The sequence below is a fragment of the Micromys minutus genome, assembly GCF_963924665.1.
Source record: "Micromys minutus genome assembly, chromosome: 14".
NCBI lineage: Eukaryota > Metazoa > Chordata > Mammalia > Rodentia > Muridae > Micromys > Micromys minutus.
This window is the reverse complement of record NC_137983.1, coordinates 25581669-25594957: the sequence shown is the minus strand read 5'-3', so window position 1 is coordinate 25594957 and position 13289 is coordinate 25581669. Positions and strand designations below refer to the sequence as shown.

Sequence of the window (13289 nt, the reverse complement as noted above, 5' to 3'; positions counted from 1 at the left end):
TTTTAATTTTAGGCAGTTGCCTAGACGTAGACTTGGCGAATGACGTCAGCGATTCCCGGTTGGCACCATACTCATGATGGGTGTTCTGTCTTTCCCTAACAAAGATCTCAGGCTATACACTCACGGTGCAGGCTGCTGACAATGGCAATCCACCCAGAGTCAACACAACCACGGTGAACATCGACGTGTCCGATGTCAATGACAACCCTCCCCTCTTCTCCAGAGACAACTACAGTGTCATCATCCAGGTAAATGGGCGGCGCCCACAGGGGTGGGTGTGGCCTCCTCCATCTCTGACTGGCTCCAGACACTCATCTGAAGTTCCTTTCCTTTCCAGACCGGTTTTCTAGAAAACCGGGGAAGGTGAGATTTAGAGGAGTCCCTGTCTCAGTACAGAAGAGGTGTTAGCAGGACCCAGATCACCTCTCCTCACTCTGGGTTGTGCTTTGGTTTAGTAAAAATATTCTCACTGGATTAACTAGGAAGAGCTTTTTAAATGTATCTTCTAGTGCACTGGCTCATTCCACCCCTCGCTGCCCTTCTCACCTGACCCCCGTGGATGCTGATCCGCTTTTGTAACCCTTCTTGGACCTTCTCCTTCCTGTTTCTTCTCTCCCTCTTTCTGTTCCTGCTCTATCCCCTCCTCCCCTGCCTCCACCTGCCTTCCCTCTTCCTTGGTGCCCTAGAAACGAGGTTTTATCGTCCGTGTATTTATCATGACCCTCGCGGTACCGACGAGGCAGTGTTGAAAGCTTTTTGTTCTGTTTGTTTAAAATTATGCAGGAAAACAAGCCCATGGGTTTCAGCGTCCTGAAGCTAGTAGTAACAGACAAGGACTCCTCCCACAACGGCCCTCCCTTCATCTTCACTATTGTGAGTGGAAATGATGACAACACCTTTGAGGTGAACCAACATGGGGTCCTCCTGACAGCGGCGACGCTCAAGAGGAAAGTGAAGGACCACTACCTTCTGCACGTTAAGGTATCGAAGTCTTCATGGTTTGTTTACCTTGGGTTCATAGAGAGCATCCGCAGGTGGTTATCTTTGTATATTGAGGTGGCTTTCTCATGCTATAGGAAAAATATGAACATGGTTGTTTTTTTTTTTTTTTTTTTTTTTTTTTTTTTTTTTTTGGTACACTCCTGGTTTTGTCTCAGTGGTACTTTGCCGCTCCTTCCTAGGCAGGAGTAGGACTCAGGGTCTATATGAGTAAGAGAGGAAATAGTTGTCCTTTTCCTCAGTGGGCTTCATGATGAGAAATGAATACCTCACAGTTGATTCGTGTGCAGAACATAAATGAACGGCACCATGCCTCTCTATTAGGAGATTGCAGTGACATCACAGGCAACTTCTGTCTTTGTAGGTGGCTGATAACGGGAAACCTCAGCTCTCATCGCTGACACATATTGACATCAGGGTTATTGAGGAGAGCATCCACCCTCCTGCCATTTTGCCACTAGAGATTTTCATCACTGCTTTTGGAGAGGAATACTCAGGTGGGGTCATAGGAAAGATCCACGCCACCGACCAGGACGTGTATGACACCTTGACGTACAGTCTGGATCCCCACATGGATGGCCTGTTCTCTGTTTCCAGCACGGGGGGTAAGCTGATTGCACACAGGAAGCTGGATATAGGCCAGTACCTTCTTAATGTCAGCGTGACAGATGGGAAGTTTACAACGGTGGCCGACATCACTGTGCACATCCAGCAAGTGACACAGGAGATGCTGAACCACACCATTGCTATTCGCTTTGCAAACCTCACCCCGGAGGAGTTCGTCGGTGACTATTGGCGCAACTTCCAGCGAGCTTTACGCAACATCCTGGGCGTTCGGAAGAATGACATACGGATTGTCAGCTTGCAGCCCTCTGAGCCCCACTCGCATCTCGACGTCTTGCTCTTTGTAGAGAAGTCGGGTGGCACCCAAATTTCAACCAGGCAACTTCTGCACAAGATTAATTCTTCCGTGACCGACATTGAGGAAATCATCGGTGTGAGGGTACTGGATGTGTTCCAGAAGCTCTGTGCAGGGCTGGATTGCCCATGGAAGTTCTGTGATGAGAAGCTGTCTGTGGATGAAAGCATTATGTCGACTCATAGCACAGCCAGACTGAGTTTTGTGACTCCCCGACACCACAGAGCGGCTGTGTGTCTCTGCAAAGGTACGCACATAGGTGGAGATGAATGTTAAAGATTTTCTTACTGTGGGGGGCTTAGGAGTTAAGAGCCTGCTGGCTACTCTTCCATAAGGCTTAGGTTTGATGTCCAGCACCCACACAGTGGCTTATGACCATCTCTAACTTCGGTACCTGGGATGCCGTCTTCTGGCTTCATGGGTATCAGGTATCCAAATGGTAAATAGGCAGACATACACAACAGGCAAAACACATAGATGCATAAAACTAAATTTAAAAATCTTAGAAAAGAGGAGGAGGAGACAGTGATGATTTTGATGATGATTTTATGGCCAGGCCTGATGAGATAGGCCCAGGAAGGGTTGTAAGTTCAAAGCCACCCTAGGCTAGTGAGTATGGGCAACTTAATGATAGCCCATCTAAAATTGAAACAATGAAAAGGGGTCTGGAGATAACGTAAGTCAGTGGACCAGTGCAGTCAGGCATACAGAAGGCGTGAGATCCAACCCCCCCCGCCCCCGCATTGGAAAAATAGTGAGTGAATGAATGAATGAATAAATGAGTGGGAACAACAGTGCTGATCATTTTCCTCATTCCTGTGTTCTCTCCTCTCTTCCTCTTGTTTTTCTAAATAAAGATGGGACCTGCCCACCTGTCCACCAAGGCTGCGAAGATAACCCCTGTCCTGCAGGGTCTGAATGTGTCGCTGATCCCCGAGAGGAGAAATACAGCTGTGTGTGTCCTGGGGGTGGGTTCGGCAAATGCCCAGGTAAGCGCTCCTGTGGATTCCTCACTCATGAATTCGTTTCAAACCATCCTTGACAGTGCTTTGATAAGTGTTTCTATATCGGAGAAAGAATTATGTGCAGGTTGTTTATCGTAAAGGGATAAGAGGTAAGGGGAGCGATGGACAGAGGGTAGGAATTTCCTAAGCTGTCTGTTGAGCCCCCGCTCAATGTCTGCATAAACCTCAGGGCTTCATTTTTTTCCTCTAATCCTCTTCTGCCTGATTCCTCCTAAGTCCTCAGCTTCTTGCTTTATTTCCCTACTTAGCTCATTAAACACATGTTCCAAGACTGTTGTGTATAATCTTCTCTGTCCTTACCAACTGGACTGGGACTTAGTCACCATTCTATATGTGTCTTCCTGTTAAAAAACATACCGTTCCTGTTGAAAGACTCTTTTCAAGTTCATCTTCACAGGCTGGTGCTTGTTCCCCTCTGTTTATGGTATTCTGAAACTAGAATCTGCTGTCAAAAATTAAATACATTATTTTTTTTTCGGTACACTGCCATATTAGTTTCCGAGGTAGTTGAGCCAATATTTTCCGTTTCATGAAGGTCTCGTGTCTCGTTCACTTTATCTGTATTGAAAGCTTTCCATTAAAACCTGTACTTCCTCCCTCGTGAAATACTTATTTAAGATTTAGCGTCTCTGGCTGCGTATGGAAGGAGGCGCTGTGGTGTTAGCATTTCCTGTCGTCTGTCTCTGAATGAGCAGAACTCTGGGTTTTATGATTAACATGCTTCTTATTACAATCTGCCCTTTCTTCTTAGTGGTGTTCCTGTTAAATGCACCTTTTGTCACCCTGAAATTGAATTTTTATTTAGTCAGTTCTGCGTTTGCGTAGACTGATAGGATTTTCATCTTCTTGGACGAATGGAGATTGTTTTATGTTTTTGCCTGACAGGATTTGCCTCATCACCTTGAAGCTACATTCCTTTTTTTCCCACCCTCAAATTGCCTACTGATAACTTACAGGGGACACTTTTATAATTAATTTGGTTCTTATTTTAGACTTCATTCCTCTGTGATACAGAACCCTCAGTCTCTCCCTCGTAGAAAGCCGTGTATGCTCTGCTGTTGGCTAAAGCCGATGGACACTGTTCCCATTGCTGCAATTTTATGTTAAAAACAAAACCAAACAAACAAAACAACAAAGCCAGCCTCTGGGGAGGGAAGACAATCAACTTACTTTTGATGACATGCTTGAGTTTGATGCGTGAAAGACTTTTGTTTCCTGATATCCGTAGGGAGCTCGTCCATAACGTTTACTGGGAGCAGCTTTGTGAAATACCGCCTGACGGAGAGTGAAAGCAGACTGGAGATGAAGCTGACCATGCGGCTGAGAACCTACTCCTCCCACGCGGTTGTCATGTACGCGAGAGGAACTGACTACAGTATCCTGGAGGTAATGGCTTCCTGCGTCCTGTGACCTCAGACTGAGGGACGCTCTGAAATTGCAATTCTGTTTCGTGCTCTGACTGTCCCGTCTGAGAACAAACTAAGAAAAGTAGTTTTACTCCAAGTCTCAAGGGCATGTGGGCCTGAATAACGCTGGCGCTTGGGTGCCGTCGAAAATTCTTTCTGCTCCCCAGTAGCCTGGAAATTTACATCAGATACTCTTCAACAAAACCTCTGGGACACATAACAGCTAACATTCACTTCTCTTTGTTATACCTTGCTAATGTTGGGAGTTTATGTATGTTTGTGTATCCTGTGTGTGTTCCATTAGCAGTTAATAATTAGTCACGTCCATGTTATTTTGGGATATGCACTCTGCATTTGGGAGCCCCCAGACGATCCATTTTTATTATTCGTACAGTAGATAAATGAGTTTGTTTATACTCCTCAGCACCTAAGTGCAAGCTTGTGTTCTTTCTACCTTCGTTCACTAAACATACCCCTTATAGGTTTTGCACAGACCGATGCTAAAGAGAGTATGTGATCGTTGTGAACGGTCTTTATTCTGTTGTAGATTCACACTGGGAGACTGCAGTACAAATTTGACTGCGGAAGTGGCCCTGGGATTGTCTCTGTCCAGAGCATTCAAGTCAGCGATGGGCAGTGGCATGCAGTGTCCCTGGAAGTGGAGGGGAATTACGCAAAACTGGTTCTAGATGAAGTCCACACCGCATCGGGCACAGCCCCGGGGGCCCTGAAAACCCTCAACCTGGACAACTACGTATTTTTCGGTGGCCACCTCCGCCAGCAAGGGACAAAACATGGACGAAGCACCCAGGTGGCCAACGGTTTCAGGGGCTGCATGGACTCGATTTATTTGAATGGGCAGGAGCTGCCTTTGAACAACAAACCGAGAACCTACGCACACATTGAAGAGTGGGTGGACCTTTCTCACGGGTGCTTATTAGCCGCCACCGAAGACTGTTCCAGCAACCCTTGTCAGAACGGAGGCGTTTGCAATCCCTCGCCTACTGGAGGTGGGCTTCATAAAGCTGCAGTGGCTCAGCTGTTACCCACATGCACATTTAAAGGCAGTTTTCCCGGGTAGAATTGGTCTGCCTTCTCCTACTCAGTGATGTCATTACTTCTTGTCTACATCACACATAATGTGGTCAGAACTCAGTAGCATGTGTTGTAATGTTGGGCTATTCTGAGGAGCCAGTGTTGTTTTTGTTCCTACAGCAGTGACCATGGCCAAAGATACACTAGGGCCAGGCTGGGCTTTGAAGGGAGAAAAGCAAAAACTCTTCCATGCTCTCTGATGACATATCACTGGGAACACTACTTGTGGGTGTTGTTAAATGATGTGGCTTATGTCCGCCAATGGGCCTGTTGCTCCTGCCTCTTTCATTTGACCCTCCCACCAAATGTAATTATCAAACTAAATCTAGTCACCGATATTTTTCTTCTCTGTGTTTAGCTTACACAGGATGAACATACTAAATTTTAAAATCCAAATTCTGAAAGGCTTTCAGATCCAGAACTCTCTGACCCCTGAATGTATTTTTTAAATTTCCAGGATTGGAGGCATTTGGAATATCAGATTTCCAGTTTAGAAATGTTACAGCTGTAAAATCTATAAAAAGAAAATTTTCTGAACCTAAAACAAACAAACAAACAAACAAAAACCCTAAAGTTTAAACCCAAAGTCTAAATCATTTCTGGTTACAGTATTTTTTTTTTAAAGAAAAAAAAAGGTTTTGACCCATATGGATAACTCTTCACCTAGAGAGAATGGGAATTTTATTCCCTTTCGTAGATGTTGGGGGATTGTATCTTCACTTCTACATGAAGGTGTAGGCAAATAAAACACTTTGCTATTCTTGAGTAACTGGGTCTTTTGTTCTTTTCCATGTGTAGGTTATTACTGCAGGTGCAGTGCATTGTACGCAGGGACGTTCTGTGAGCTGAGCGTCAACCCGTGCTCCTCCAACCCCTGCCTCTACGGAGGAACGTGCCTGGTAGACAACGGAGGCTTTGTTTGCCAGTGCAGGGGGCTGTACACTGGTCAGAGGTGTGTTTGCCTTTCTTCCTGACTTACAAGGTTGAATATTAAAGCCTGGAATTCTGTGTAGGGTGGGACACTGTGTTCTTCATTGTTAATGCTTTCTGTTTTTATTTGCAGTCAACTCATAAGGGCCCTTTTTTTTTTTTTTTTTTGGCATGTGTTTTTCCTTATTTAGATGTCAGCTTAGTCCATACTGCAAAGATGAACCCTGTAAAAATGGTGGAACGTGTTTTGACAGTTTGGACGGTGCTGTCTGTCAGTGTGACTCAGGCTTTAGGGGAGAAAGGTAAATGGTTTCTTTGAAGCTTCATATCTGCCTCAGTGTGCTGAGCACTAACTCATATTCACCAACTTACACTGCATGTGAGAACTATATATGGTGATTCTCAGCATTTTCATCATGTACAAAGGAGAGTCTTGAGACAAAACACTGGACTGAAAAGATTAATATAAAGAGGACAAGCTCTGGTTCTGGGCTGTAGAGCTATTTATAGATGAAGAATGTGTGGGTCCTTGGCAAGTAGCAAATGCTTGTAAACTGGTTGCAGTTTTTGTGTTTTCTAAAGCAAGTACTTGGGACACAGTGTCATCTGTTCATGAGAAAGGTACACGTCATGATTTCTCACAGTGTTTGTAGCAACATAGACCCAGCACCTAAACCTTGCTGGCTTTATTATCTTTTACTTATAGTAATTAAACTTAACTATTATTCTACTAATTATACTGATCTCTAGTATAAGCCTAAGAGGTGGTTAGGATTTAGATACTTAGACATTTAGATATCTCAAAAAGAAAAAAAATATATATATATATACACGTATATATCTTGAAGAAAACACACAAGAAGCTAATTTCAGATGTTATCTCTTCTCAAGAGTTACTGGAATCAGACTCAGACACACTCCTTTAATCCCAGCACTCAGCTGGGAAAGGCAGGTAGAGTTTTTGAGTTTTTGAGGCCATTGTGGTCTATACGTAAGTTCTAGTTCAAACAGAGCAACATAATAAGACCCTGTCTCAACGACAGAGCTCCTGGGTACAGGTGATATTTAAACGCCCAGGAAAGAACAAGTAGCTGAGCCTCCTTGTTCTCATTACACTGCCAGTGTGGCCCACCTGTAGCTGTATCATTCTTGGAGTCATTATAATCCTGAATTTTGCCTTAGTTCCGAGGCCCTGGTACATTTGTGGATTTCCCCAATTTTAACCAGTGTGTTTTTCTATATATTTGACAAGAATATATCAGTGTTTGGAATTTTTATTATAATTGCTCATAGTCTGCAGATAGGTGATTTTTTTTTTCCCCCCTCAAATGGGAAAGAGCTTCAGAAGCACGGGGAACTGTGTACAACAGTTCCACGTGCCCCTGTTTTGAAAAGCAGAGGGGACTGTCTGTGACCTCTTCTGTGTGTGTGTAGGAAGATGAGCCTGATTCCAGAGGGAATACCATTTTAAAATAGTATTTTCTGTTCCCTCATAGGTCTCTCAGGCCCATCATAATCCCAAACAGGGCCATTTTCACTGAGGTTTAATCTGCCCCATGAGAACAGTTAGCAGCACACACCACTTGTTATGTTTTAGCCCACTGAACTGACTTAGTTATCTATTAATTCTGGAAAAATGCAGCTAGATATTGGCTTGATATGGTTGGCTCTCAAATATACATTTAGCCTTTGACCAGGTAACTAAACCACAAAAGCCCTTTTCTGCTCCCCGTTTTCCATGTGTTCCGAGTGTCTTCCATTCAGCCTTGTTTTGGCTTCTCTCGTGAAGGGTTTTGGTGTTTAGCATTCATCCTGAAGGGTTCTAGGACAAGTGTGGTCTGGCACGTACTGCAGAAGTCTCTCCTTCTTCTTGGCAGATGTCAGAGTGACATTGATGAATGTGCCGGGAACCCCTGTCGGAACGGGGCCCTTTGCGAGAACACACACGGTTCCTATCACTGTAACTGCAGCCAGGAGTACAGAGGGAAGCACTGTGAAGATGCCACTCCCAACCACTACGTGTCCACCCCCTGGAACATCGGACTGGCCGAAGGAATAGGGATTATTGTGTTTGTAGCCGGGATATTCTTACTGGTGGTGGTGTTTGTCCTCTGCCGAAAGATGATCAGTCGCAAGAAGAAGCACCAGGCTGAACCTGAAGACAAGCGTTTGGGACCAACCACGGCTTTCTTGCAGAGACCTTATTTTGATTCAAAGCTGAACAAGAACATTTACTCCGACATACCACCCCAGGTGCCTGTCCGTCCCATTTCCTACACTCCCAGCATTCCAAGTGACTCTAGAAACAATCTTGACCGGAATTCATTCGAAGGCTCGGCTATTCCAGAGCACCCAGAATTCAGCACTTTTAACCCAGAGGCCATGCACGGACATAGAAAAGCTGTGGCCGTGTGCAGTGTAGCTCCAAACTTGCCTCCACCACCACCTTCCAACTCTCCTTCAGACAGTGACTCTATTCAGAAGCCCAGCTGGGACTTTGACTACGACGGTAAGGGTGTGACATTTTCTGTCCCTCCTAAATGCTGCTGGGATGGCAGTGCTGTTTCTGGCATCATCATGGTGGTTTATGGGGCTGAAGATGATGCTTTCCGATCTGAAATGGTCATGAAAACTTGTTTGGATATTCCAGTTACTGGCTGGGGATCGGGGACTTAGAATTATTTTATTAAATTAGATCTAGTTGTTTTCTAATTGATATTCTAGAAAGGTCATTTCACCTTTGTAACCATTACACATTATTAAATATAATTTGGGGGTGTTTTATTACAGCAAGAAATAATGGGGGGTGTCACTTTTATACTATTTTTTTTATTACAGCCAGACAAGGTAACAGAGTTCATATAATCAATATTCACATGTGGCTTAACATATTCCTGAAGCTCTAAAAAAAAAAAAAAAGAAACAAATGCTGTTTTAAGACAGATTTTAACTGATCACCAGTCATTCTTTATAGGCTTATTTATGGAGAAATTCTAATTTGTTGAGAATATGGGCAGGCCTTTTATTGTTTTGTTTCTAGGAGACTCCTCTAACTCGCTCTCCTCTGTTCTGTAGCTCACATACCAAATGCAGCTCGGGTACTTTGTTATGGAGTGTGACCGTGAACCAGAGGGAACTTGGAGCTCACTGTTCACCTGTTATCTCTCTTCCTTTCAGCTAAAGTGGTGGACCTTGATCCTTGTCTTTCCAAGAAGCCCCTGGAGGAAAAGCCCTCCCAACCATACAGTGCCCGGGAGAGCCTGTCTGAGGTTCAGTCCCTTAGCTCCTTCCAGTCGGAGTCCTGTGATGACAATGGTAAGTTTCAGATGCTGACATTGGATGTTGGATGCTGTGGCCACTTTCAAATGCTGCTGGTGTTCCTTATCTGTATACTGATGTAGATGGACCGGGTCCGATAATTAAGTATGGAAATGTCCCATGTTCCCCTTGGCATAAATGTACAATGCGGTATAAATGCTTGCATGAACCTACCCAGGGGACCATATTTAATGGTTGCTCAATTTTAGGGCATTCGCCCAGCAACTTTTTGCACTCGGTTCAATCCCTAGTATTGTAAAATAACACAATGTTCTTAATGGAGAGTTATTTTAACTCTTGTTATAGGAAAGAAAACATGTCAATTTTCCTTGTTTGGCTACTCTTATATTATTTATACGTTTTTGCATAACAGTAAGTGTTGTGGAAGCTTTGTGGGTTTTTTCAAGATCTCTGCTAACGGTTTCTCTGAACATGCAATGCGCACTCACATACATGCATTCTCTGAGAAAAGATATGTAGCAGTCTGAAATGTTCACTTTGGGTCATACCTTTGGTATTACAAGGTTTTATTTGTCTCTTCCCCAACCACTGCTGCCCCAGCTCCCATTTGGATCAGAGCGTTCTGACTGAGCAGAGTTTAAGAGATGGCTAGTAAGTTGGATTATATTTCTAATGAAGAAGGTTTGGCAGCGGGTTCTATGACTCCAGTTGTGTTTCTCCGGTGTCCCCGGGGTGGATTGCACTGATAGATAGCTTCGCTGTGTTAGCTCATGGATGATAAATTATCAGCCCCATGAGAGTGGTTATCTACTGGTAATAATTGAATCTCAGAAGATGTAGGCTCAATTTTAATCTCTTTCCTTGTGTAAAAATATAATGCGTTTACACATTAAGAATATTTTGTCATTGGCAAGAAGAAACTTGCTAATAACTATCACTTCCACATTATCATAGTCCATAACCAGAGTAATATAATTGATAATGACTACTTCTCTGGGTCTCTACGTCTGCTTATCTGTCAATCTTTGCAGAGCCCTTTTCTTCATTAAAGATGACTATAAATATGCTCTGTTCCTTGAACATTGCAAGCATATTTTGCAGTCTTTTAAAGCACACCCTGTTTATTCTTGGGTGGAGAGAGTGGATGTACTATTGCTTATTAAACCATCAAGAACAAACCAGGATTATTCCTTTCCTTAGTTTCAATTCTAAAATGTTTGTTTTACCAGCTTAAGTGATTTATACTTTTTCCCTTGTAAGTTCAGTGCTGTTCAAAATGCATTTAAGGATTTTTGTCAGTAATTTATTTTCTGGTGTTTGTTATTGTTGAAACCCCATTTTGACAACATTCAGACGCTTTTGGGAAGTCATTGTCAGATTAGTCATAGACTTCAAGTCGGAGCCGAATGACTTCAAATCATTTCATCGAAGGTTTTTAAGCCTTTTTAGTAGCTAGCCATACACTTAGCAGCTCAAGAGAGCACACCGTTCCTGTGTGGTTCTTTAGCTTAGGAGTCTGCTGCGGCTCAGGGCTAAAGTTCAGATGTCAGTGGGGCTGCCTCACTGAAAGCTCTGCGGGAGATTTCACTAGAACTCACACACCTTCCTGGTGACTAAGGCTTGTGCTTTCACGGCTCCTGTCAGTCCCTGTTCAGGACAGAATGCCAAGATGCACGGGCACAGCTGGGACAGCCCCCTTTCTTTGACAGGTCATCCCTCTCAGCCCACCCAGCTAATGCAGGAAGATCTCTCTCTGCCTCCCCCTCATGCCAGCCTTAATGACAACAGGAAGCATAGCTTGTCTTTTGTATGTTTTCTTCTGTGCGTCTGGTTAAATAGTCATTAGATCTCAGGATTAAAATGCACCCACTGTTTATATGCACAGTTATGTTGACATTGGTACTTTAAAATAATATATGCAAATGAAAAAGATCTATACAGCATCTGAGACATGGGAAATACATGCTAAGCAACAGGGACACAACCAGCCTTGTATTTTTATCACATATACTTCTCCCTAGATTTCCTTACTCTCAGACAGTAAATCAATTCCTTGATACTGTCTAATCCTATGTCCAGGAGATGTAAATCTGAATTGTTTTTCCCCTGATACATTCCATAATTGTGTAGAATACTTAGCTAAAGCTTTTCCCCTAACTTTTACTAAAACATAGTTATTTCATTTACTTGACTAATAACTGCAAGCCCATAGCTTGATCTGTAACTAGTGGGTAGAGTGCTGGGGTCATGCATAATTATCTAGTGGTCTCAAAGCATTCATTTCAAATTTTAAATTAGGGGAGAAATTGCGTTGAATTGAGGAATTTTACTTAAATGCACTGTTTTCTACTAACTAAGGATTTTCCTAATTGGCTCGTTTTGTGCCTTTTTACAAGCTTCCATAGTGACTGTAATACACCTTGTCAACGCTGTCGTTGACACGGTGAATAAAGAAGGTATAAGTGTTTGTGTTTTGTGTCTGTGGTTTGCAGTGACTATAAGTGGGGTGGTGTGTGTCTGCCTATTGTCCTGTTGTTAAAATAGTTCATCCTTTGGGGAGGTTTGATGGCTTTCATTTGGGGATGTTTATGTTCACACTATAAGTGCATTCACATGTGGGTCTTTGAATTGCTTGCTTTAAATGTTACGGATTACTGCTGAAGACTTGGGGCTCGTGTCCAGCACGAATTTCTGACTGAGTGGGTCTGTATTGGGCCTGAGAACTTTAATTTTTAGTAAATGTCCAGTTAGTTGATTTGGATCTAGAAATTCCCTGATGTAGAAATTACTGCTTTACAAATTACCTATCTACACCATCAAGAACGAGCGCACACACACAGGGTTGGAGAGATGGCCCAAGTGGACCAAGCTCAGATCCCCTGGACTCATGCAAAGTAGCTCGTTATCTACTGATAATTCCTGCCTTGGAAGGCAGAGGCAGAGAGTCCTCAGAGCAAGCTGGCCCTACAGCTCTTTGGTTGATTGACTCTGCATAAGGTGAAAGGGAAGCTGAGGACGACTCCCATCATCCACATGGGCCTCTACATGCACACATACAGCATGTGCCTCCCACCACCTGTGAAAATGGATAAAGACAAGCTACATCCAGACAGCAGCACCGTTAGAAACACAGTGCAGGACACATCAGCAGGCACCGTCAGGTGGAAGAGGCAGGTTATCTTCTAGATTTGGGGGACAGGTAGCAGGCGGGCAAGTGTTACTAAGGGACTTAGTCTATTTTCTTAAGAGTGCTGTGTTTTCCGCTCTGAGAATCAGAATGTTATCTATATTTTGTCTACCCAGTTTTAGCTGAAACAGGATGACATTCCAATATCTTAAACTTGTACCGGAGATGTCAGTCAGCTACTAACTTGTCAAAAATTAGTTCACTGTCACAGTTTTCAAGGGCATTATGGGGCACACAGAAAGCATCGCCTCTCTTAGGAAAGTGGCCACAGTCCTACCGAGGCCACTCCCCTCACGGTGATGATGACTTTCCTGCGGGGTCACACATGACCCACTTTGTCATGTTCAGTTGTCACAATAATCTGTGAGATTTCCCTCTCATTTCTTATAGAAAACCAATCTGAAGCTTAGCCAGGCTGAGCATCCCATGGTCTTGAGATTTTCCTATTC

The 13289-nt window shown here is 43.6% G+C and overlaps 1 protein-coding gene across 1 annotated transcript in view; it reads left to right on the top strand.

The window, feature by feature from the left end:
• FAT1 (FAT atypical cadherin 1) overlaps window positions 1-13289 on the top strand; it is a 112940-nt gene that overhangs the window by 96702 nt on the left and 2949 nt on the right. The window contains exons 17-26 of the mRNA XM_080928453.1: window positions 105-248; window positions 784-981; window positions 1364-2165; window positions 2776-2907; window positions 4172-4329; window positions 4897-5359; window positions 6243-6396; window positions 6566-6676; window positions 8252-8883; window positions 9552-9689. Of these exons, the coding sequence (XP_080784579.1) occupies window positions 105-248; window positions 784-981; window positions 1364-2165; window positions 2776-2907; window positions 4172-4329; window positions 4897-5359; window positions 6243-6396; window positions 6566-6676; window positions 8252-8883; window positions 9552-9689 (2932 nt within the window). The remainder of the gene's footprint in view (window positions 1-104; window positions 249-783; window positions 982-1363; window positions 2166-2775; window positions 2908-4171; window positions 4330-4896; window positions 5360-6242; window positions 6397-6565; window positions 6677-8251; window positions 8884-9551; window positions 9690-13289) is intronic.